A 24,716-nucleotide genomic window follows, 5' to 3' on the forward strand; every position below is an offset into this window, starting at 1 on the left:
GTCCTACCTGATGAGCACCTGCAGTGTGAGACGTCCGCAGGCAGCGGAGGTGCTAGATAAAGAGAGGACATGACAACCGAACACAACAGGTGTGTCTAGACCGGCTCTGGCTTGGGAAAACCAGCTTCAGGGGATATTTCAGACACAGGCAGGGAACTTTACAAGGTAGATGAGATGATCAGTTACCGAGATGGCAAGTTCAAGAGCCGCTGGCTGGAAGAAAGCGGGACACAAAGGTCTCTGTGTGTGGGGCATGTCCACGGTACCGAGGAAAAGCTCTGGGAAGTGCTAACAGCACTTGGAAATATCTTCTAATTTTCTTGTTTTTGTTTATCTTATAATTTCTTACAATGCATGTCTTTTCTTTTTATAGCATCAACGTTTATTCTAAATATAACAGTAAAAAAGCAAGAAAGTCTATCTGAGACCCTTACGTCAGCCTCCCCATCAAGATGGTGTCTCCTTGGAAGCACACTGCTCTGCTGCCAACTTAGGACGACTGTCTCCAGCTCTAGCCCTTGCACGACCCTTGTGCCTGCAGGGGAGGGGAGTGAGCTCGGCGGTGCTCTGTTTCCCCAAAGGGCACCTCTGCTAGTTCTGGGGAAGCCGGGTTGAAGGGGAGGCGGAAGGTTATGAGAGCAGGCACCGCGAGCCCTGGGCCTGGAGTCCCATCCACTAATCAGTGGGCTCTGGGTAAGCTACGCTCTCTGCCTAGGCCTCCATCTGCACCTGAATCTATGAAAGGAGCCTCTGACCGGTACCTGCTCGGGTGGATTGCTGTCGGGGGTTAAAGAACAAACAAAGTGCTTTGCGAAGTGCCTGGCACACACCTCAGTGATGCTCCAAGGATGCTGGCTCACCACCCATCCCCCACAGGGAGGAGGGAGGAAGCAGTAGTCCCCCGGGGGAGGAGTGACAGATGGGGGATGGAGGCAGGCAGTCAGGAGGGCTCGCCCACCACCTCAGATTCCTTATCAGAATTCCTGGCTCCCTAAGAAAGGTCTCAAGACTCAGCTATGGCATTTCCTGCTCAGGTGTAAGCAATGGACAGGGAAGGGCTCACCCTCCGGATGCAGTGAATGAAGATGTCCGTGATGACAGTAACGTATATCATTCAGGTTACTGGGGCTCTCCCAGTGAAGCAGGCCGACTCACCAGTTTTTCCAGCTCAATAATCTTCTTTTCCTGCTGGTGTATTTGCTGATTCTTCATCTCTAACACCTGCTTCAGACTCTTCATGTCTTCTTCCAAGTGCTGATAGGGGGCCAATGCAATCTACAATAGCGGAGATTAAGAGCTATTTACCAGGGGCCCCAGCAAAAGCCCGGTATTCGCCAGCGCCGTGAATTCAGCTAAATCTAGCCTTCTGTACCAAGCTTCCCCAGAGCTACTGGAGCTCGTGTGAGCCCACTCACAGCCTTCCCTGATAAAAGTGCTCACGGATTTCCCACGGGAAATGCTACGAGAAATCCAGCTCCCTGGGGAACAAGGGAGGTAAAGCCACTATCCACTGAAAACTCTGGAGGCTAGGATAGCTGGAAGCTACCAGCCCATCCCCCAAAGGGAGCTCATGGGGTAAAAAGAGTAAATTCAAAACTGGCTTTTAACATTGACCCAGACTGCTTGATTCAACAGACAAGTTGGGATTTACAGGTCTCCCGTGTGCCCATGCAGAGTTGGGGTGGGGGGCATCCTTGCATGGGAAATGAGCAAAGTGGTTTAAAAAGCACACAGAAGGCACTTTAGAAAAAGAAATGCTACAGTAAGGTTGCCAGATGTAACAACAAAATATAGGACATTGAGTTAAGAATTCCACATAAACCACCTTCTAAGTATATGTATTACATGGGATATACTTATACTAAAAAATTCACTTATTTAGAATTCAGATTGAACTGGGTGTCCTGTATTTTATCTGGCGACCCTCTATCAGTGGGAAGGAATTTTGCCTGCTTTTCTGGAAAACACTGCCCTCACCCTACAAAGGCAGACACGAGGGGTCCCTCCCATGCCAGTCTAACCGAAGCTGGGGGAGAACGGAGTGGAAGGGCAGGTCCTGGCCGGGGTGGAGAGCTCAGCGACAGTGGCTGGTGGGGGGGCAGTGGGCCACTGGCAAGGATAACATGTCACTGGAGAAACCCACAGCTGTCTTGTGTGTCAGGAGGGAGGTGCTGACAGGGACATGTCCTGGCTAGCCGTCACTGTGGCAGCGGATCCACACAGAGGTCCTGAGGTACCCCTGAGGTGACTCCCGGGGTGTGGCCCCACCGGGGCCGCAAGGCCTGGGGAGCAGGACTACCTCCAGCTGCTCTTCGGTGTTCTTCCGCAGAGCCTCCTCAAAGCGTCTGGCTCGGTCCCGCAGACACTGGCTCTGGAAGGTCAGCGTGTCCACCTGGTCCTGCAAAGAATGACAAGAAGCCCAGCTCACTCCACTGCACACACGACTTTAGGAAGAACAATATATCCACCTCAAAGAAGAACTGTCCTCATTTATAAACCATCGAACCATCCTTGACTTCCCTCTCTGCCTGAGAGCCCTCCTCCTACCACCAAACACACTAATTTTGGGGCCAAGGATCAAGTCCTGCCAATTCCACCTGCTTAATGTCCCCGGAGTCCACGAACTCTCTTGGTCCCTCTCCCTCTACCTGAAGTTCAGCCCTGCTGCTGTTCTTTCCTGGACCTGGCTTATAACTTCTGCCTTCACGCTGGAGTCAGGGGGAGCTTCCTAAAGTGCACACCTGAACCCGTCACCCCCTCCATGTAAAACCCCACTGGCATCAAGATGAAGTGCATACTTTACACAGTGTTGACGTAGCTCCTGATCAGCCTCTCTCGTCTCTCAGCTCAGTTCTCACTGCACAACCCAACCCCCCACCCCCAACGACACCTTACATTCTGGCTCTCCCACAAGCACTGCTCCACTGACCAGCTCCCTCGCCTTCTCCGCTCACTTCTGGCCTCCCCTCGGCCTTTCCGGGCCTCAAGGCTGGACTGCATGTCCCTGGCATGAGCTGCCATGGGAGCTGAGTCTTTTCTCCCGTGTAGACCCTCTGCCCAGCTAGACCAGTGCTGCTGCTACGGAGCAGCTCTTTGTGTGCAGGCTGAGAAGATGATGGTATGTCCGAGGAGGAACCATTTCCTGCCCCTTCCCTGGCTGCCAGGGCAGGTGCAACTGCCCTCAACCTCTCTTGCAACCCCAGCAATGCCTGATCACTGCAGGCGAGTGAAGGATGCCGGGCAGTGGCTTTCTCTCGATGCTCAAGCACAGTGAGAGACGGTGCCTCGTTCGCGCAGAGTATCCCAAAGTTCTCCGCCCCATGACACCATTTCTGTGACATTAAAATGAAGGGACTAGGGTCTCCCCAGGAACTCTTCTCCCTCATATTAAGAGCGAGGTATTGTAAATTATGTAATCCCACATAGGAACATTGTCATGTAGAAGTGCTGGCTTGCCTGCTTTCTCCGTCTCGCCAGACGACCCCGGTTTGCAAACCAACTTTGGCAGGTTCCTTTTCCTCTTTTTTTTTTTTTTTTGTTTGTTTCCAGTTACTTCCAATTTCATTTTTAAGGAAAAAAATAAAAAAACAAAAGCCCCCACAGTGCCCTTAAATGCAAGTGCTGGTGCATTAGGGCGATAGAGTTGGCACGCACAGGAGCTGGGGGATGTAAATCCCAGCCCAGGGCGACCCCGGCCGGGGTCTAGCACAGTCGCTGTGCGGTGCAGTCTCCTTGTAGAATGTGACTACATGGCGCCTACGCCAAACTCGTCCTCGCTGTCAGAGAAGGCATTTCTTTCAAGTCTCTCCTCCTCCATTGAAAAGCAAAACAATGAAAGATACATCAGGCAAATACCACCTGGGATGGATCTAAAATGTCAAACTGTGTTTTTTCTGCCTTATTCACCATTACTCGAAACAGATCCATAGGCACAACCGTGCCACAGCAATCAGACAGAACAGACTGTTTTTCAACTTGGGTTGGCTCATTTGAGTCAAGCTGAGAGGCAGAAAAGCCCAGCTGGTGATCCGGCACAGCATGGGCCACTCAGGGATTAGCCAATGGTGTGACAAAAATGGTAGTAAGTGTTAACAGTGCTTGAAACTATTATCATAGCCACAGCCGCTACTTATTAGCATCTACCATGAGCCAACCTAGTGCTATGCCCTTTACATCCATTATTTCCCTTAATCTGCTCACACCTTGAGAAAGGTATTGTCATCACCCCCATTTTACAGATGAGTAAAGTAAGGTTTACAGAGCTTATGTAACTGTCCATGATTTCAGAGCTGGTAAGGGGAGGTACACTGGGGATTTAAACTTAAAGCTCACATCTCTCTCTTGTCCCCAGACCTGTTTCTCTAGCCACCCAGTAGCGCAGAAAGTTCAGCTTAAGCAATTCCATCCCCTTTGTACCAAATAATCTCCAGCCCCAGTGAATTCTGCCCATGGAGAGTTACAACTAAACTATGTAAAATTCATGTCAGTTTAATGTTAGTGGCAGAGTGAAGACTCACATATGAAACAAAACTCTCACTTCTTTTGGTTTTGGACCAGAAGGGGTTTTTGTTACATCACGGTATGGGCCTGGTTTGTGTTCCTGAGGGGGGAGTGCATCTGATGGTGTGGGATGTGGGGCACTCGAGGGCAGTTTGGGGTTAATGTGCTGAGGCTAAGCCATGTGAGGACTGCACAAGCATTCCGCGGGGCCATCCACGGACTGATGGATCTGGGGCGGGAGGGAGGGGGCTGGCTCACAGCAGGCGGTTGCCCATTTTAAAATTTCTGAATAGTACATTCCATAGTGGTGACCCTGGCTCTCTCCACAATCCTGGGTTCTTTTCGTGGCGGGCAGGCTCTGTACAATGAACACTGCCGGGGGAAGGACACCATCAAAGAAGCAAAAATTTTGCCTCTGTATTATAGTTTTAGTCCTCACCTTCCACAGTTTTCAGATGTGAGTATTCCTAATATTTAACAAAGAATCTTGTTATGATTGAGGCAGCCTTAGTCGGGAATGGAAGCGGGGCCACCGACCTCACCCTTGCTTCCCCGGCGGCTCCACCCTAGGGCTGGGGGTGGCCTGGGCCCCTAGAAGGCAGGAGGGAGATGCACGTGACTGGGGAGACCCGTCATTCTTCCCAGAGAGGTCAGAAGGAAGCCAGGCAGCTCCTTGGCCTCTGAGACCCACCTTTTCTGCAGGTTGGCAGGGGAAGGCAAAGAAGGTTCTTTTCATCTCACTCACCTCCAGGTGATTAAAGTCCCTTTTATAATTCCCAGAACATGTCCTGTGACATCTGTCTGTTACGACCCCTTTCTTCCCCCTGCCTAGAATGTTCTCCTCCCCAAGTCCTCCCTCTCCTTCAGACACAGCTCAGGTACCCCTCTGACCATGGCAAGTGGGGAGCAGTGTCTCGGAACTGCTGTGTGCTCACTAATGGTATTCACTGGATGTAAGTACGTGTTACCTTTTGTGTTGTCTGTCACTGTTTAGGTCACAGCTGTCTGAGCGGACAGTAACTTCCCAAAGGGCAGGGAGCATGTCCCACTTACCTCTATATCCCAGTGCTTAGTACAGGAACCAGTACACAGTAGGTGCTGGATAAACATCTGCAAACAGGCATAACAATGCTGCCATTATTTTGATATCAGAGTTAAGAGAATGAATATTAACCTGTAATGACAGCCGCAGCTTTTCAAAATTTTCTTCCAATTCTTTCTTTTCAAGCTCATGGGTAGACATCAATTCTGGAGAGAAGAGATCAAATGGTCAAGTTAGTCTTTCGAAAGTAGGTGAATAAGGGACGCTGGTAGATAGCAGACTGAAGCCTAGAGACTCCTCCATCCTTCGAAATTATACGTAGTGCTATTTAGAAGACAGCAAAAGAGAGAGGAAGGGAATAGGACAAAGAAGGAAAAAGAGGGAAGGAGGAGAGAAATGAGGGAGGGAAGCAGACACAACACAATCGTGGAGGGGCGCCTGGGGGGCTCAGTTGGTTAAGCATCTGACTCTTGATTTCGGCTCAGATCTCAGGGTCGTGGGATCAAGCCTCATGTTGGGCTTTGTGCTGAGTGTGGAGCCTGCTTAAAATTCTCTCAACCTCTGCTCCTTCCCCACTCCCTCTCTCTAAAAAAGTAAATTAAAAAAAACAACAACCCACAATCGTGCTCGGGAGCACATGCGCACACACACGCGCACACACACGCGCACACACGCGCACACACACGCACACACACGCGCACACACACACGCGCGCGCGCACACACACGCGCACACACACACACACGCACACACACACTCGTTCCGACAACCTGCTCTACCACCACTCTGGCCTGGTTGGATACTCCACAATACTCAGCGATTCTCCAAGTTTTCCTCATGGTCGAACAGCTGGGTAATCAATGTTAAATCACTCTCCTTTCCACCACGAAGCAGCAATCTGGGGCTGAAGAAGGGGGCCTTCCAAGGACAGTGTTGCTGTTAGCAGCCATCCTGTCAGCTTGGGCTTGCTGGGGAACGGATGTGTGAAGGGGGCCAGGGCTGTGTCTGCAAGGATACATTGGTGGCCTCTGGGCCACACTTTGGAAACCACAGATCTCAAGATTTGCTTGATCAAAGAGATGATATTAAGACACTCAGACAGAAAGAAGGACTAATTGGACTGGTTCCTCTTAGAGAGTCTGGAACAATTCTATTCTGTGAAAAGTGTCATTCCAGTAATAATCTGCAAGTTAGGCAGAAAGAGATGTCATGTAAGAGTTATTAGTGAATGGATTCTATTTTCCTCCAGACGGAAAGAGTCTTATTAGCTGGGTGAAGCGCATCTCCTTCTGGCTACACAAGCAATTTGTTTTCATGTTATAACTGCAGGGAGGAAAGGTCCCATTAATCAGCCAGGATCACATGCTTAGAACAGGAGACCACTTGGAGGCCAGCAATTATCATTCTGGCTGGCATGAGCTGCAATTAGGAAAGACTTTGTGGTTTCCACTGACCCAAATCTTTCAAGTAATGACAGTGAAAGTCTCTAAGAAATCCAGTTGTTTATAGATGAAATTTACATTTGGGGAAAAAAAAGTTTGTGCTGATTTCATTGATATAAAGCTATGTAGGCTTCTGGTCTACCTGGCTCTGTCTACATGATTAGTTTTAATAGTCATGGAAAGCATCGCCCTGACTATAGTAATAACTTTTTTACCTAACATTAAATACACCTACATTGCCATAACATTTATATATAATTCAAATGCCTTGGATGTGGTATCTAAGTGAGATTCATTCATCAGAAAAATCTACCTGGTCTATTTTTATGAAAATGCAGAAGCAAGAGGCAACACCATGGCTCATTGCACTATTTCCATTCATATTCCCTTTCCAGAGACAATTTTCCTACAGTGCAGTGATGGATTTTAGAACACTTGCAGATGATCCCCAAAACCCAAGATAAAAGTTAGTACCTATTCTGGAGATGGTATAAACCATCGCTAGTATCTATATACCCATAATGAATTTCATTATTTTAAGGTCATGACACTCTGTCCCATGCTTAATACTGTGCTCTAAGACAGTGGTTCTCAAATTTTGCTGCATGTTAGAATCACCTGGAGAGCTTTAAAAAAAATCCTGATGCCTAGGCTGCACCCCAAAGCAATTAAATTAGAATCTCTGCAGTGGGATCTACACATAAGTATTAAAAAAAAAAAAAATCCCCAGGTGGTTCTAATGTGCAGCCAAGGGTGGTAATTAGTACTCTAAGTGGGAGACATGCTCTCAGGACACAGGTAATACATTTAAGTAGTTCTCAGGGAAGTACTCTTCCTTGACTCCAGCTTGGACTTCTTCATGTACTAATAAGTCCCAGAGGTGGCGGGGCTGGTGCTTGAGGGAAGCAAAACATGAGTATTGGTCGTTGCACAGCAGACTTTGTTGTTTACAAAGAACATTTTTAAAATAATTTTTAAGAAATCTGATGTTGGGGCGCCTGGGTGGCACAGCCGGTTAAAGCATCCGACTCTTGATTTTGTAGCTCAGGTCGTGATCTCAGAGTTGTGACATAAAACCCTACGTCGGGCTCTGTGCTCAGCATGGAGTCTGCTTGAGATTCTCTCTCCCTCTCCCTCTGTCCCCCCCTCTCATGGTCTCTCTCTAAAATAAATAAATGCATCTTAAAAAAAAAAAACTCTGATGTTAACTTCCAAATTCTTAAAATTCGTTAATCTATTTATTAAATTCTATTGCTTTTAATATGCTTTAACAACCAGTTAGCTAGGGAAAAAAGTGAGGTAGGGAGAGAAATTGAAAAATAAATCATATATACTAACGGAAATGCATGTCAAAAGTGTAAAAAAGCTTCAAAGTAAAAATCTTAGTGGTACCTGGTAAATGTTGTTACTGTTGTTATGACTCACAGAAAACCTCTATGTACTGAAAGATAATTCAAAGTTACAAAAAAACGTAAAAAGAAAGATTTGGAGCTCTGCTGAGCCCACGGGGAATGTGGTGTCTGAGTAGGAGATGTGGAGACCCAGATCCAGTTAGACGCTGCTGTGGCCCTGAACGCACCACAAATGTGGGGAAAGTGCACCTACCTTGGGGTCACCATTTTGTTTTAAAAGGTGACACGACAAGGTAAAGCCCAGGATTTCCAGGTCTACTTTGGAAGAGTGGTTCTCCAGCTTTGAGACCTCTCAGAATGACCTCAGGAACTCTGAACAATTATGATGTGCAGAACGTACCCCACAGCAGCTACATGAGATCCCCGGGTGGGACCTGGGCAGGTGTCCGTCCCCCGGCACAGCTCCCCAGGGTTCTCATATCCAGGCAAGTTTGAAGGTAAATGTTTCTGAGGAAAAATGTAGTTACCTGGATGGATCTTGGATCTTTTATCTCTTCTTTCCATAGAAAGCAACACAAAAGACACACCAGGACAGAGAGGAGGGGAAAACGAAAAGAGGAGCAAGAGAGGAAGGGCGGCAGGTTTGGCTCGCATGGCCCACCCCGAATGGCCGAATGGCCGCACACGTCAGGGCTGGTAGCTACCTTGGACTTTGTGGTGATGGTCATCCTGCAGGATCGCGATGGCTACCGTGTGGTTATTTTCCATCTCTAGGAGAGCAGCCTCATGGCTGGCTGTGAGATCTTCTACCTGAAGGAGGCCACAGCTATGGTTACACACAGAGATGGGGGAATGGGTGGCAGGAGTGTCCTCGCTGCTTGGAGAACACAGGTGGAATTCAACCAGTAGAAATGTCTGTGGCCAAAACGTCAAGGACAAGCCATTCTGCTGAGAGGACGGCCGTCTTGGCCTTGCGCCAAGGCAGGGGAGCCAGGATCTGGCGATGCTGTGGCAGCCCCTGAGTCAGGAGGAGGTCACGGGGAAGTCACCACCTCAGCCCAGCTGTCCGTAGGATGCTGACAGCTCCTGGTGGGGCACAGCTGCCTGAGCCACCTCCTCACTGCCCAGGGCCTGGTTTCCGGCCCATCCCCTTCCCACTCCCATTCCTTCTGCACCAATCACTGAGACAATGGTGGACAAGGAAAAGAAGAGGGCCCTCTACTGGATGGTCGGCTCTCTGTTGCCCCGTGGCAGGTGGGAGCATTAGTACCCAAGACAAACGGAGGGAACTAACCTTTATTAAGCCACCTGCTATTGGTTCCTGCACTTAACTCTCACAGCAACATCACGAAGTGGGTATTTTTATGCCCATTTTACAGACAAGGAGACCGAGGCTTAGAAGGGTTTGAAATGTTTTGCCAAGGACTCGTAAATGGCAGAGCTGGTAGTCGGCTTAGGCCTGTCTGACTCCACCGGTGAAACTCTCTCAAACACACCGTTGTTGCCTGCCCCAGCAAGACCACAACCTATGCCTCAAGATGCTCTCCCCAGCGCCAGGACAGGCCGGCAGATCTGTGTGCGCTCAGCACATCTGCTTCACCATAACCTTGACCTCCAGGTTGCAATTTGGACTCCCCCCCGCCCCCGGCAACGTGGAGCTACTCCCGTTCCTCTGGCTGAAGGCACATTTCCAGAATGTAATCACAGGTAGTGCGGCTGGTCCAGGATTTTTATTTCCACCCTTCCTGATCTCTGCAAACCACCCCACCACCCAATATGTTTACTGTTTTTGTTATTGTTGTGGCTGCTGCTTTAACCTTGAATGGATGACTTTTAGGAGTAATTTCAAAACACCACCTCTCCCCATGGTAGCAAACCAGAATAGTGTTTTTCCAAATTCTTTGTCAGTGAACCATTGTTAAAAAAATACCACCATACTTTGCGTTGAGCACGGGCCCACTCACACACAAAACCGAAGTTCCTTAAGACAACCCTTTCCCTTCTTCCTTGAAATAACCTGGTTTTAAAATTTCTATCTTACTTTGTTTTTCAAAATGCCAGTTGCAAACCGCTAAATTTATTTCACGACCTACTAGTGTATCAAAACCTGGCATTTGAGAAACACTGAACCAAGAAATGGGCCCAGAGCCTGAAGCTCTTTGATGGACCAGGTAAGAACACACTACTTCTAGCAGGTAATATTCAGCCATCTCTTAGAGTCCCTCCTTTTTCTGGGGATAATTCACAGGCTGACCTTTGATTTGAAGGGAGGAAGTGCTCTCCACAAGAAAGGAAGCCCACTTGCGAAGTGGATGCATCTGAGTATTTTTTATTTTAAAATGGGATGGATTCCCATTCTGGATAGTGTAATTGTGTAGGATAATTTGTCTGACTCCTCTCTCCTATGGAAAGTGAGAACTTCATCCATTAAAAAAGAAATATTTCTGGCAAAACCAACAACGAACTCCACCGTGTTAGGAAAGCTGCATGATAAAATGCAAACGGACATGGTGTGCAATGATTCACTTTTATTTACTGGTCATTCTTGATTAAACAATATTTTACTTAAGGCTCAGAGCTATGAATGCGCTCAGCAGAAAGGCTGATTACCACAGCATTTAACTGTCCAAATCCTGTTTATATGAGGTTTTTATGGCATCTTTGTCCAGAGTCTTTTAGTCTCTTGGAAAAATAAATCACTGACTTAAAAAAATGGAAATATCTTTCTTTCTGCTTTATTACTGATGTCAGCTAAGCCCATAGCACCACTGTAGAAACAAGTACCCACACATTATTTGGACTTACATTACCCAGTTCAGAATAAAGAAAAATCTTTCATCAGTCTTTGGTATGATTCTAATTTTTTGGGCTTTTATACAGATTGCCATGGGTAGTTTCAGGAAAGACAGATGAATGGAAGGGCTAGGTTCCAGAAAAGTCCCGCATGTCTCTGGAGCTGGACTTGCCCTGATTGGCAATGCTACACTATGTTTGTGGCTAAACATACGCCCTTCTGGTTTGTTGGAAGGCAGGTCTTTGACTTACTGGTGATAACACACCGCCCCCAATACATTCAGGGTGATGTAAGGGCATGATCTCTCTGTGATGGCCTCTCAGAGGGGCTTTTATGAATTGTAATACTAAGTCCCTAACTCTGAAAGGCCGTATGCAAAGAGTGGAATGCCCAATACATTTCGAAGGAAACCAGAGAGAGTCAATGAGCCAAAATTTGGGCACAATAATCCTTACTCTTCAGTAATTTAATAATTTCAGTAATTTCTATACATCTTTATGGTTTTTAAAGAATACGAGGAAAGGGCTGTCCACTCTTGGCATCCTCTCCGTTGTCATGGTATTAATCCCCACAACATCTGCCATGGCTCCTGGCTTATTTCTGGAGCACGGGCTCGCACTCTGAAGCAGCCAGTAAGGGCTCTCAGCCTAAGAAGACTGGAAACTTTCTGAAGAGGAGATTCAGACAAGGTGAACAAAGGGAAACACAAGGTCATCTTGTGCACAGATCACCCAGAGACAAAAGGAACTAAACTATATCAGGCTGAATTACAGCAGAGCAAAGGCTTGGGAAAACCACCCTCAGAGGGGTAAGAATACAGCTGTGGGGCCTGCCTCACTTAGCCATTTGCAAAATACAGTTGTCGGAGGCTTTGGCAATTCACTTCGAGAAGACGGACCTTTAGAATGAAGAAGCCTGCGCTTTGGGTCGTCTCGGTTTCACTCATTAAACCCAAAACAGATTAAACTCCCATTTGCCACCACCCCAGACTCTGTATTCATATGTGATCAGACAGAGGGAGCCGGCCCATGTTTACTCTCCCCAGGGCTCTCTCCACGTTCCTTTCCAGATAACGATGAGACCCTCCTTGCCTTCCGTCCTTGGTACAGCATCCTGGGCTCTGACTCGAGCAGGCCGCCAGCTGTGCCACAGCGCCCGGGCCGCGCCTCTGCCCCCTCTCCAGCCCAGCGCGTGGGCAGCTGGGCACGGAAGGCCCTATCTTCCCTGGGCCGCCTCCCCTCAGCGTGAGGGGGCTCTGGTCCTGCAAGACACTGGGCCCCCGGGGACCTCAGTCTGTTTGGTTAGGGAGAGTGTAGTTGCAGCTGCACACTTGCCGCGCAAGACCAAAGAGACCTAATGCAAGATGATGGACAAAGTGGCCTCTGATTACCCTTGGGGATGCTGAGCCTGCCAGCTAGTCTAAAAGGATGATTGCTCCAGGAAAGGGGAGAAAGTATGTCCTGGATGTGAGACAAGGCCGGTGGAAACTCCAAAGGACGAGCACGGCCGCTCTTCAACAAAGGCTCCCCTCAGACTTTATTGAGCAGAATCCATAATGCATCTAGGAACCAGTGGCCCCCGGAAGAGAGTGACTTCAGGGCCAGGTCAGGGAGTAAGACAAACTACCAAAGGGTCTGGGAGCAATGGGGTCAAAGATCACACATCTGGTCACTGGATACCAGGCTCTGAGGCTAAGTATCCTTGGGGACCAGCCCCAGGCAGTCCAGAAGGGAGGACTGCAAGCTGGACAGAGAAACAACGACGCTTGCGGCTAACGGGGAAAAGCATGGGTGTTTACAGTGAAAATCCGTTCTGTGTGCTTCGAGAAAGGGAAGCTCTGGCAATCTGGCTTCTATTAATGTGTAGCAAGCTATAGAATGAGAGCTGATTTTAATGAAACACCTTTTAGTCATACTTCTAAAATCAAAAGTCCTACCATACCTTGGAGGTCACTGAGGAAAACCCAGAGGCAAGACCATGCCCCCTGCTTGTGCCCCTAACCAGAGACTGCAGGACGGGGCGCTGCCTGTGCCAGGATACCTGCAGTGCTGGGCCCTGGGGCTTTTACGGGCCACCAAAGCCGGGCCCCCCTCAGCAATTCTGATTCAATTCATGTGGGGTGAAGACGAGGAGCGGTGTTTTGTCAGAGGTTCCCCTAAGTGATTTCCAGGTGTAGGCAGAGAGAGACAGTCTTTGCCCCTCCAGGGGGGTGAATGGCTGGATTTGTCCTACGGGAGATCCTGCAGTGAATTCAGAGGTCAGCCTGCCCTAGCAGTGAGTTCCCAAGTTGAGTTAAAGCCCCCGAAAATCCTGCGTGTCGAAACTGACGCGGCCTCCCCAGTGCCACAGCCGTGGGGCTCTGGGGCATGAGGAAAAGCCAGACTGGTTAACTTGATTTTTAAGGATTTTTAAGGAGCACAGAGATACTGCTGCCTGTGGAGTTAGCATTGACAAGTGCAATTATCCCTGGTAAGGGAGACCCACCGAGTGTGGAGATTCCCGCGTGGGTAACTCACACCACAGACCATCCAAATCTCCATGGCGGTCATGCACTTGACCAACAGGCATTTATTCTGTCTGCAAATTGGGATGCTGGACTGAGGTGCGATTCATCTTCCTCGCCACTGCCTGCATGCTCTCTGCTGGAGAAGGGGAGGGTCAGGAGAGCCGCAGAGCAATTCATAGATTTAAATCACCATCCTGCACCCCCGCCCCCAAACCAGTGGGTTTCCATAGGTAAGGCTTACCCACATACAAAGTCTTCAGAAGCTATTTCCATCATAAAGCTTTCCCCTTTCCTTATAGCTGGAAGTAATCTAAATTCCTAAACATGTCCTCTGTACTTCTCACCCAGTATTACAGTTTCTTGGGTACTTGTCTCAGAACTCTCCCCGATCTCTAACCTGGGGCTGTGACACAAGCACGTCCACACATTGTATATCTTGGTATCTCTCCCAGTCGCCTGCCATAATGCCTTGCGTGCAGTGGCATTCGTTAAATATTCTTTGCACGGATGAATGTATAAATGAATCATTAGCTATTAGGAAGGACTGAGAAAAACAGAACTCAGAGCCTTCCTAAGACAGAGCACTTCTTAAATATTCCTGGGTGGCTTATGTAACTCCTTCTCAAGGGGAAAGGTTGGGGGCCTTCTTTCTTTCCAATCCCTCCCAGTATAAAATCTCTTCCGGGCTGCTGTGTCCCAGCTCACAGGCCAGGCGAGAGCACATCTCCCAGCGTGTGTGCCTGCCCCGGCGAAGCTCCGTGAGGCCCCCGGTGGCTTTGCACCAGTGAACGAGCTCTGCTCAGCTGTGGCTTCAGCTCTGTGGTTCCCATACACTGCACCCTGACAGGAGCTTTTGCTCGGAGGGCTCCCTCAAAGCACCTTCTCCTGCCAGTGACCACCTCCCTGCCTCTTGGCATCTTCTCAACCAACCCGGAACTTCAGATCAGAAATCTTTTAATGAATGCAGCGGGAAACATGTTCTGTGTAAAGCTGGGAGTGAACAGTCCAGGGATACAAAGGCACAGAACAAGTTGGTCTCTGCACGCATTTGAGATGTATTGAGGGGCCAGGAAATCGGGAAGGTTGTGGAGAGCAACAGGTGCAAATATCTACTCATGGGAGCTCTGCTCTGCAAGCTTAGGAGGCAAGATGCTGGGGCTCAGTTTCTAATCTTAGCAGCAGCAGGTAACTCTAGCTGCCAGCTATTCTGTTTCCTGGTCTCGGGATCTAAAGCACCTCAAGCAAGCAGGTGTGTCTGGTTTCCACAGGCCTCTAGAAAAGGAGAATGCTAACCCGAGAAGCCGAATAAAGGGCTGTCCAATGGGAGATTTTAAATGACAAAAATAGTACTTATTATTACTCTGAAATGACTCTTGTGCCTCCTGCATTCCCAAGCCTCCAGGGACTGCCCTTCAGGATATTTATTTGGAAGCTGTCCGAGAAGAGCAGCCCAAATACTCATGCTAATGAAGGGCCACTCAGTGTGCACCTGAGATTTAAAGAGCACTCTTCACAAATGCCAGTTTACTTTAGGGATGTGAAATAACACACCTGTTAGAAGGCGGGCATCAGGGCATCAGAGCCCTGGGGGCCTGGAAGGAAGAGCAGAGACAGGAGCCCGAGCTAGCTCTCACGGAAGCGCAGCTGACCCTCTGTCTCGCTGCACAAGCCACAGTCCCGGAGGGGAGCCGGCTTGGGGGAGCGGCACGACCCTGGGAATCCTCCTCAGTGGCTCCAGGGAGCACTACCCTCTCTACGAAGACTGCCGGGCTGAGGTTAACTGGAGGAATTCGTTCCTTCATTCAGCAGATGCGTGCCGAGGGCAGGCACGGTGGTCAGGCACCAGACATCTGGCGCGGGTAGACCCGGCCGACAATTCAAACTTCGCATTGGACCGCATCCTGGGTTCCTCCCCGGCTTTTCCAGGTCCCGCCCTCTGAGTTCTGGCAGATTATTTAACCCCTGGGAGTCGGTCTTCTCACCCGTAAGATGGGGGCGATAACGGAACCCAAGTCGCAGGGCTGTTGCGAGGATGGACGATTAGTATAGGTAGAGAGTTAAGAGCAGTCCCTGGTGCATTACAAGTGCTAGGTGCGTTTGCTTGTGATTACCACCGCCCTCCAAGGAATATACAGATGAGAAACAGGGGACCCGAGTACAATTTATAGTTCATTCAACGGCGATAAGCGACTAGAGTAGCGACAGGACAGGAAGAGCAGGTAGGTGGTGGGGGACGGGCTGTAAGTTTAGATAAAGAAAGGCCTCACTGAGAAAGTGACTTCGGAGAATGGTCTGGATGAGACGGAAAGAGGAAGCCATGGAATGTCTAGAGGGAGAGATTTCCAGGCAGAGGGCACAGCAAATGCAAAAGCCCCAGGGTGGGAGCGTGCTTGGGAAGAAAGGCACGGGAGGGAGGCCAGGGTGGCTGTGGCGGGGGGGGGGGGGGGGGGGCGAAGAGAGAGGGGACAGCAGGAAGAAATGAGGTCGGAGAGTGAACTTGACAGAAGCTCACCTACGGAGCAGGACTTCTTGCAAAAGCAGCAGCGCCGGCACCCCTCCACCTTCCACTTGAGACAGAGCACCGAGGGCGGACTGACCTGCTCCCGGTGCTGACACCGGATCCGCAGCAGCTGCGCGTGGTGCTCCTCCTGCAGGCGCACCATCTCGGCCTCAAACTGCCGCTGCAGCCTCTCCTCCAGGTCCTGCAGCTCTGCCCGCTGCTGCCAGCCCAGCCTCCGCACCTCCTCCTCAAACCGCCTCTCCAGGTCCTCCTTCTCCTTTTGCAGTTTCTCACACTTGGCTGTGTTGAAGGCTGGCAGGGAGGGGGAGAATAACACCTTTTGAAAAACTGCTTACGCGGCACCAAAAGCTTCAAGCCCGAGTGTCTTTAATACCCACCGGCAGATCACCAAGGTTAACGTAATAACCAGGGCAAGATTCTCTTACTCTTCTGTAGAGCTTCGCAGTTTGCAAAGCGCTTTGCCTTCTACTGCATTTGGTCCTTACAACAGACCCTGGGTGTTGAGGTCGAGAACGTGAGCCCCAGGGAGCTCGGGTGACTTGCCCAGGGTCCTCCGGTGTGCAGAGAAAAGAGCTGTAAAGGCAAATTTGGGCTTTCTGACCGCAAGCCCTCTAGAGCAGGGTTTCTCTGAGAGTCCACAGACCACAGCCATCAAAATATTGGGCGTTGGTTAAAAATGCATGCTCCTAGGCACACCTTGAGTGGGTTAGAGCCCCTGGGGCAGAACTCAGGATGTACTTTTCACAAGGTCCATGGTGACTCATGTCCATCGAGGTTTGGGATCTGAGTGCACCTGGAAGCTGGAGACAGGATGGGGGGTTGGGGTGGGGAGAGAGGACACGCAGATACTGAAGGCAGTTCCCTTTCGGGCTGAAATGCCAGGTGGGGCTACCTCAGAGAAGGTGCAGGGGTGATGGAGCTTCACCAACAACCAGGCTTCTCCCCCAGAAGGACTAATCACTCAATACCCCCATGCCACCCGGCACAGCCCTGGTGTGCTTCCTGTGCCGCGGGCAGGGAATGGGGACCGTGGCCCAGCCTGCTGCCCCCGCCACTGCTCTGCTTAGCGTTTGTGCCTCCCTTGGGCTGCAGGTGGGAGTGACTGCTTCCATTTTAAAGATCGCTGCCTCCACTGCAAACTGCCTTCAAGAAGGAGGAAAAACAGCTTGACAATCTTCTACGCTCAGGTCAAATGGAGTTGCTTATACCCAGCACACACAGAAAGGCGCACGCACACACCACGCACGTTCCGCAAGTGCCCTCCGCTCTGCGCTACAAGCTGGGGAAACATGGTCACCTACTTTATGAGGTATAAGTGCTGGGTAAGTGGGGTCTACACCTGGGGCGGGGGGATGATCAGGAATACACACCCAACGTAAGTGAGATAGCATCTGAAACACCCTGATCAGAAGTCCCACCCTAAAGAGGCAGCTAATTCAAGGGCTTCTTTGTCACATTTGACTCTAAAAAAGTTCTTTAATCAAGGCTGGGATGTTTAAAAACATTTTTTTTCCCCCGCTGGTAAAGTGAGTGGTGGATTGGCTGGACACCACACAGGCACGTTGTCCTATGTGGACAGTATGTAAGCATCCGGCCAGCCCAGCGGCCTAAGACAAACCCCAGTGGCCTTCCTGTTCTCTTGCTTCACCTGGCCCAGGGTCCCAGGTCCCAGCATCAGGTGGAGGATTCCGATGCACAATTGTCGTTTGCAGGGTCTGCCAATGTAATCAGGGTGAGCCCAGGGTGGGATGGTGGGCACTGTCCTCTCCAGGTGCGGGCAATAAGAGGACGTACTGTCCTAGAGAATTTGATAGCAATAATCCAACTGACTTTGAAAGCCCTCTGCCTTTTAACGTTACCTTGTACCAGCAATTCTGAAAAATGTTAGTGAAAAATAATCCTCCTCAAAAGTGTCTTTTGTTGGCCTAAGTTCTAAACAATTGCTACAATTACTGTTGAGGTTTTTAAAAATAGTTTTTGTATTTCATAAAAATCACAGAGAAAACTTGGAAGTACAGTACAAATTATTGTACAAATGACATTTGTCCCCTGAACCATTTGAGAATAAGATGCTGACCTGTTGTCTCACTAACCCTGAATTCCTTAGTGTATATTCCCTGCAAACAAGGACATTCTCCTACACAACCACCATATGATCATTAAGATCAGGACATCAACACTGATCCAATGGTGCCATCCAGTGCTCAGACCCATTTTAAACCTCACCAATTGTCCCGTAATATCCTTTCTAGAAAAAGGATCCAGTTCTGAGTCACAAGTTGCATTTAGCTGTATGGTCTCCTCACTCTCCTTGAGTCTGAGACAGTCCTTGGTCTATTCTTGACTTTCGGGACCTTGGCACTTTTAAAGTCGAAAGGCTATTATTTTGTAGAATGTCTCTCAACCTGGTTTGTTTGATAATTCCTCATTACTAGATTCGGGTCACGCAGGTTTGGCAGAAAATATCACAGAAGTGGCATTGCGTTCTCATTTGAATATTAATCAATAAAAATGAGATTTCTTGGGCGCCTGGGTGGCTCAGTTGGTTAAGCGACTGCCTTCGGCTCAGGTCATGATCCTGGAGTCCCGGGATCGAGTCCCACATCGGGCTCCCTGCTCAGCAGGGAGTCTGCTTCTCCCTCTGACCCTCCCCCCTCTCGTGTTCTCTCTCTTTCTCTCAAATAAATAAATAAAATCTTTAAAAAAAATGAGATTTCTTTTTAAATTGTGTATGGAGTGAGTAAGGGAGATAATGCTTATTACTGATTATTGCAAGGTTACACGGGAAATGATATGCGGTATGGAGGAGGCAGTATTACAGATGGTCCATCTAGAGCGTCACATATGCTAGGAATGCCCCTGAATATTGTTGTCACCTGCACCGCGAGTGAATCTTCTGGGCGAGGTTTACCTAAAGGGCAGATTGCTGGGGGTGCTAACAAGTACTAGCATGAATAACAGACTCAGTCTGAGGCTTTCTGGTGCCTGGTGATCAGGTCACGGTGGAAAAAGGTTGAGGGTTCTCCCTTACATCTGATCGCTGCAGGCTACGGTTCCTATAAAAAGGACCTGACAGTAGCTATCGGCCAAAGGGGCTCAGGTCTGGAAGCAGCAGTGGGAAAATGCTTGCTCCCGGAAGTTCTGGCTCACTGGCTGTATTAGCCTAGCTCTGGCTTTTCCCAAAGACCCTCCAGCCAGGGAAAGTTGGTAGGGGTTTCACCAAGGAATTTAGCTGGTGAAAAAAACTATCAGGATCCACAGACCAGGTAAAAGGTATATACAAAGACAGGATTAACCTGGGGTGACTGGATTTTATTTTATTTTTTTAATTTTTTAAAAGATTTTATTTATTTGAGAAAGAGAGAGAGCAAGAGAGCGTGAGTGTGTATGTGGGGGAGGGGAGCAGAGGCAGAGGGAGAAGCAGACTCCCCGCTGAGCTGGGAGCCTGATGCGGGGCTCGATCCCAGGACCTGAAATCATGACCTGAGCTAAAGGCAGTCGCTTAACTGACTGAGCCACCCAGGCACCCCCTGGGGTGACTAGATTTTTTTTTTTTTTAATAGCATAGAACAAAAACCATGGAATGTCCATTTAAAAAATAGTGATTGATGGATTGAGACAAAGTCAAATTGAGGCAAATAGAGGGGTGCCTGAGTGGCTCAGCTGGCTCAGCATCTGGCTCTCAATTTCGGCCCTGGTCACGATCTCAGGGTCCTGAGACTGAGCCCCACATCAGGCTCTGTGCTCAGCATGGAGTCTGCTTGAGTTTCTCTCTCTCGGCCCTTCCCCTAGCTTGCGTGTGCTCTCTCTCTAAAATAAATAAATAAATAAATAAATAAATAAATAAATAAATAAATAAATAAATATTTTTTTAAAAAATGGAGGGAAACAGAGGAGCAGTAATTGTACCCACAATGGGGGACGGACGGGACTCATCCTACAAAACGAAGATGGATGCCACTAGGTGATGCCCGGGGATACAGAGGTAGCCCCAGGTAGGGTTTCTGGGTGCTCGAGGCCTCCTTGGAGGATACTCTTGTTTCCGTAATTTGGGTGGACTGACTTCATAGTGGTCTTTGTCCCATATAGCATGAACCAGTGGATGGGGACAAAGCAGCGACAATATGTTTGCTTTTATTTCAAGTAGGTCTACAAAGCAGTGCACAGACAGGTGACACAAACTGCCAAAAGATCATGACAGTCAGCACCATTCGTGATGAAGTACACGGAAACCAAAGTAAGAAACAATTTCCAACTAAAGGCTGAGAAAGATGAAATATTCTGATAACCGGGAGGGTCTGAGGAAAGTAGCATCCAATGGACCGTTCGTGGGAATGTGATGGATAAGCCGCTTTGGAGGGCAAAAATGTCTCTCAACATTTACATGCAAGGGACAAGAGCATTTGGGGGTGACAGCGAAAGGGCACGGCTGTTTTGGGGCGGTGATGAAAACGTTCTAAACAGACTGTGGTGACAATTGCACAACTCTGGATACACTAAAAACCACTGAATTGTACAGTTTAAATGGTGAACTGTAACGTATGTGAATTCTATCTCAATAAAGGTTTTACAAAAAAGGGAAAAAATTTAAAAAATAACATGACAGGGAAAATACCTCAGAGGATAAAATGTAGATGTTTTTATAGGAGGAAAGGTCATATTCTGATTTGAAAACTGTATAAGAAGGATGAGGATGTATGCTGGCAAAATGAAACAGAAATGCAAACCCCACCACTACACTACACACGCACACACATGCACACACACCCTGATACATGCGGAGTATGACAGAACTTAACCGCTCTTACTGCCTCGTAACCTGAGAAAGATTGAGCATCTAAAACTCACATGAAAATAATAAAACATGTTAATCATGAATTTGGGTTTTGATAAATGTTATTTTGTATGGGAAAATTTTATTTACTATGTAGTCTTATCAGTGTCGTTAATTCCAGAAAATCAAGGCAGTAAGTTGACTCTACAGATTGTGTAGCTGGAATGAAACAGATAAAAAGGTAAAGAAACAAATGAAAACTAATCAGTTACACTGGAGAAAGAAATGACATGATGCATGCCTTTGAAGCCAACAATTTTGCAAGTGCACAAAGTGGATCTTGGATGATTACTACAGCGGGATTTGCTTTAGGGAAGTAGTGTGGGCTAGTTATAGAAATGATAAATCCAATATACATATAGGACAAATCCTATATACAAAGCAGTATAGGTAACCAGTAAAAAATAAGGTAAATCTTTTTGTGCCATCATGGAATGATACCTGTAACATATTGTTAAACAAACAAAGGCAAGATGCAGAAACAGTGTGATGGTGTAATTCTGTTTGTAATGAAAATGTATCCGTATTTCCACTTCTCTTCCCTCCGGAGATTGTGTGTTTAATTATAGGACTCACTGCCCAATGAACACCTGCAACAATAAGCATTTAATTTAAAAAAAACCCTATTATTTGTTCACATGTTTTAAAAGTTAAAAAAAAACATTTAAAAAGTACTATCATAATCGGGATGCCTGGGTGGCGAAAATATAACACTTGTAATTCACAAGCATGAGTTTGAAAAGCAAAAGCAGGATTTGACCACAGTTGGTTAAGTGTCTGCCTTCGGCTCAGGTCGTGATCCCAGAGTCCTGGGATCGAGCCCTGCATCAGGCTCCCAGGTGGAGGGAGCCTGCTTCTCCCTCTCCCTCTCCCTGCCGCTCCCCCTGCTTGTGCTCTCTCTCTCTCTGACAAATAAATAAATAAAATCTTTTAAAAAAATTACTATCATAATTAAGAAGACAGGGTTTGAAAAGGTTATGGTATCCCGTGGTCAGAATTAACAAGACTCTTCTATCTACTGCTATTTTATTTATATTAGTGGCAGGATGATTCATGGGCCTGGCAATCTATCTGGGGGCTCAGAGATGATTGGTTTTCACCCCAGAGCTGTCCCTGAACTGCACTAAATCATGAGCTGTGAAGGCCTCAGTTTTGCTGTCTATAAAGTGGCAAAGTAATCATTTTTTTCACATAGAGCTCTAATCCCCAAATTCCCAGGCGCTATTAGGTACAAGCGAGGTGATACTTCTATTTTTTCCATGCCTCCATGTTGTAAGCCCTGCGCCTGCAGAAGATATTGGGTAGGAAGAGCAGCTGGGGGCCCAAGGAGGACAGCTCCAATAATGGAGTCTCCAAAGAAATAAATATCCTCTTTCTTCTGGTAAATCTTCAAAAATATATCTGTTCGGGCATTTTGCAGACAGAGATTAATGCAGGCTTATTTAGTAGCGTTACACAACATCTAGAGTCTTACTTTCATTCATTCGTTCTTTATTTCTATTCATGTGAAAGCATTTGGTACTTCATAGTGTAGAGGCAAACACCATAATAATAAATTCTTAGAACCTAGGAAGCTGAGACAATAATTTCAAGAATAACAGGATTTTGATTGGCTAAGAAAATATAACACTTGTAACTCACAAGCATGAGTCTGAGAAGCAAAAGCAGGATTAGAATCTATTGTGCAGTTTTAAATAACTGAACATATAGGGGGATGTATGTAAGAATATATACAGTGGTGTGTATGTGTATATATATATATATTATAGTACTATATAATATTATTAAAGCTGCATTTAGCACATCCTCAGACATACATAATACCACGATACCGATCTATCAGCTCATGAGCGTGACACATGAAGATGTAGCGATCCTTGGGACACCGGCAGAGGACACTGCTGTGGCACCATTTGTAAAAACATACTGTGAGGACCACAGTTCATAAATCAACTGAGAGGAGAACTCAGTGAGTAAGATCAAGTTTCTTTAAACAATTGCCCAAAATGTCTTTTGAATAATTGCAACTTTTTATTGTTTTGCCAAAGAGGTAGCAAAGATGGGTAAACACAGTTCTGGCTCTACAGCTCATGACAAAAGCGTAAGGAATAATATTACACTGCCTTTTGCATCATAGGGAGTGCTTTAGCTGTAACAATTACAAAATCATCTAAATATAAAGAAATGAGGGGTGCCTGGGTGGCTCAGTCGGTTAAGTGCCTGCCTTGGGCTCAGGTCACGATCCCAGAGCCCCTGGGATCAAGCCCCGCATCAGGCTCCCTGCTCAGCGGGGAGCCTGCCGCTCCCCCTACTTGTGCTCGTGCTCTCTCTCTCTCTCTCTGACAAATAAATAAATAAAATCTTTAAAATAAATAAACATAAAGAAATGATACTCTGTATAAATAAGTATTTATACAGTATATAAGTATTATAATAGTATAAGTATTAACAGTAAGCATATTACTCACTAATATCCTTAATAAGTACATAATAAGTATATAATAAGTACATAACAAGTATGTAAGTATACTAGTATGTTCTATGTCAGTATATAAGTCTTATAATAGTCACTGAATTCATATGTTGAAGTGTTAACGTCCAGTACCTCAGGATGTGACCATGTTTGGAGACAGGATTTTCACAAAGGCAGTGAAGTTGAAACGAGGGCATTAGGGTTGGCTCTGATCTAATATGACTGGTGTCTTTATAGGACACGGACGCCTATGGAAGGAAAATGATGTGACAGGGAGAAGGTGCCCATCTGTAAAACCCAAGAGGAGAGAGCCTCAGAATGACCACTCTGCCAACCCCTTGATCTAGCACTACCAGCCTCCAGGACCGAGAGAAAATGGATTTCTGTTGTTTAAGCCCCCCCAGCCTGCAGGACTCGGCAAGTGCAGCCCCACGTAACTAATGCAGTCCCCGTCGTCACATACAGATGGAGGGGGATCCCACAGTTACAGAGATGATGAAGTTGTTTCTTTGGGAGGTGGGGGGTAATTAAACAGACATAAGTTTCAAGGAAAAAAAAATTAAAAATTACCCATAATCTCACTACAAAAAAAGATGAAACTTTCAGTTGTATCATCCCTTCATCGTTGTTGCAGATGCGTGATTGCAGATGCATTTTCATGGCTACCTTAGATTCTCACTACAATTGATATGTCCTTATTGCTGGAAATTTGGTCTGTGTCACTCATATATTATTTTGCTTTTTTCATTAGGCTAAATCCCCAAGAGTGGAATTACACGGGGTTAAAGTTTATGAGCATTTTCATGCTGTGAGGTTTTTTGGATGGCAGTGATTCTGTAACAAACCAGTGCCCACTAGGGAGAGCCATACTGCCTGAAAATATGCCCTCTGGTGGCGAATGCCTTTGTCTACACTTGTCAGATCACTGTGACAGGCGGGAGGCAAACAGGATTGGTCTGCAAACACGCTGCCGGGGTCCTGGCCACACTGTCCTTCACAGCCCTACCCTCAGTTTCTCTGTAAGAGCTTCCTTCTGATGAAAATGTCAAGGAGAGAGAAAAGGAGGGGCTGGAAACGGAACACAAAAGGATCAGGTACAGAGTAGAAATGAGACAGAAGGAGTCAGAGAGTCCTGGGGCTCCTGTCAGCTTTGCAGGTCCGGGCAGCGCCTCCGGGGCCTGGGGACAGAATGGGCACTCGCGCTGTGTAAATCACAGCCTGCACCCGACCTGTCCGGCACCACCTAGGTGGG

The 24,716-nt window shown here is 47.6% G+C and overlaps 1 protein-coding gene across 8 annotated transcripts in view; it reads right to left on the reverse strand.

The window, feature by feature from the left end:
- Positions 1–24,716, reverse strand: part of MTUS2 (microtubule associated scaffold protein 2) — a 581,138-nt gene that overhangs the window by 9,314 nt on the left and 547,108 nt on the right. For all 8 annotated transcript variants that reach the window (XM_025874487.2, XM_073894733.1, XM_073894728.1 and 5 more), the window contains 5 exons: positions 16,234–16,448; positions 9,041–9,146; positions 5,675–5,748; positions 2,300–2,398; positions 1,156–1,275 (listed from right to left, as the gene is read on the reverse strand). In XM_025874487.2, the coding sequence (XP_025730272.1) occupies positions 1,156–1,275; positions 2,300–2,398; positions 5,675–5,748; positions 9,041–9,146; positions 16,234–16,448 (614 nt within the window). The remainder of the gene's footprint in view (positions 1–1,155; positions 1,276–2,299; positions 2,399–5,674; positions 5,749–9,040; positions 9,147–16,233; positions 16,449–24,716) is intronic.

The sequence above is a fragment of the Callorhinus ursinus genome, unplaced genomic scaffold (genome assembly GCF_003265705.2).
Source record: "Callorhinus ursinus isolate GAN/ISIS: 27379988/994484 unplaced genomic scaffold, GSC_fseal_2.0 scaffold7, whole genome shotgun sequence".
Lineage (NCBI taxonomy): Eukaryota > Metazoa > Chordata > Mammalia > Carnivora > Otariidae > Callorhinus > Callorhinus ursinus.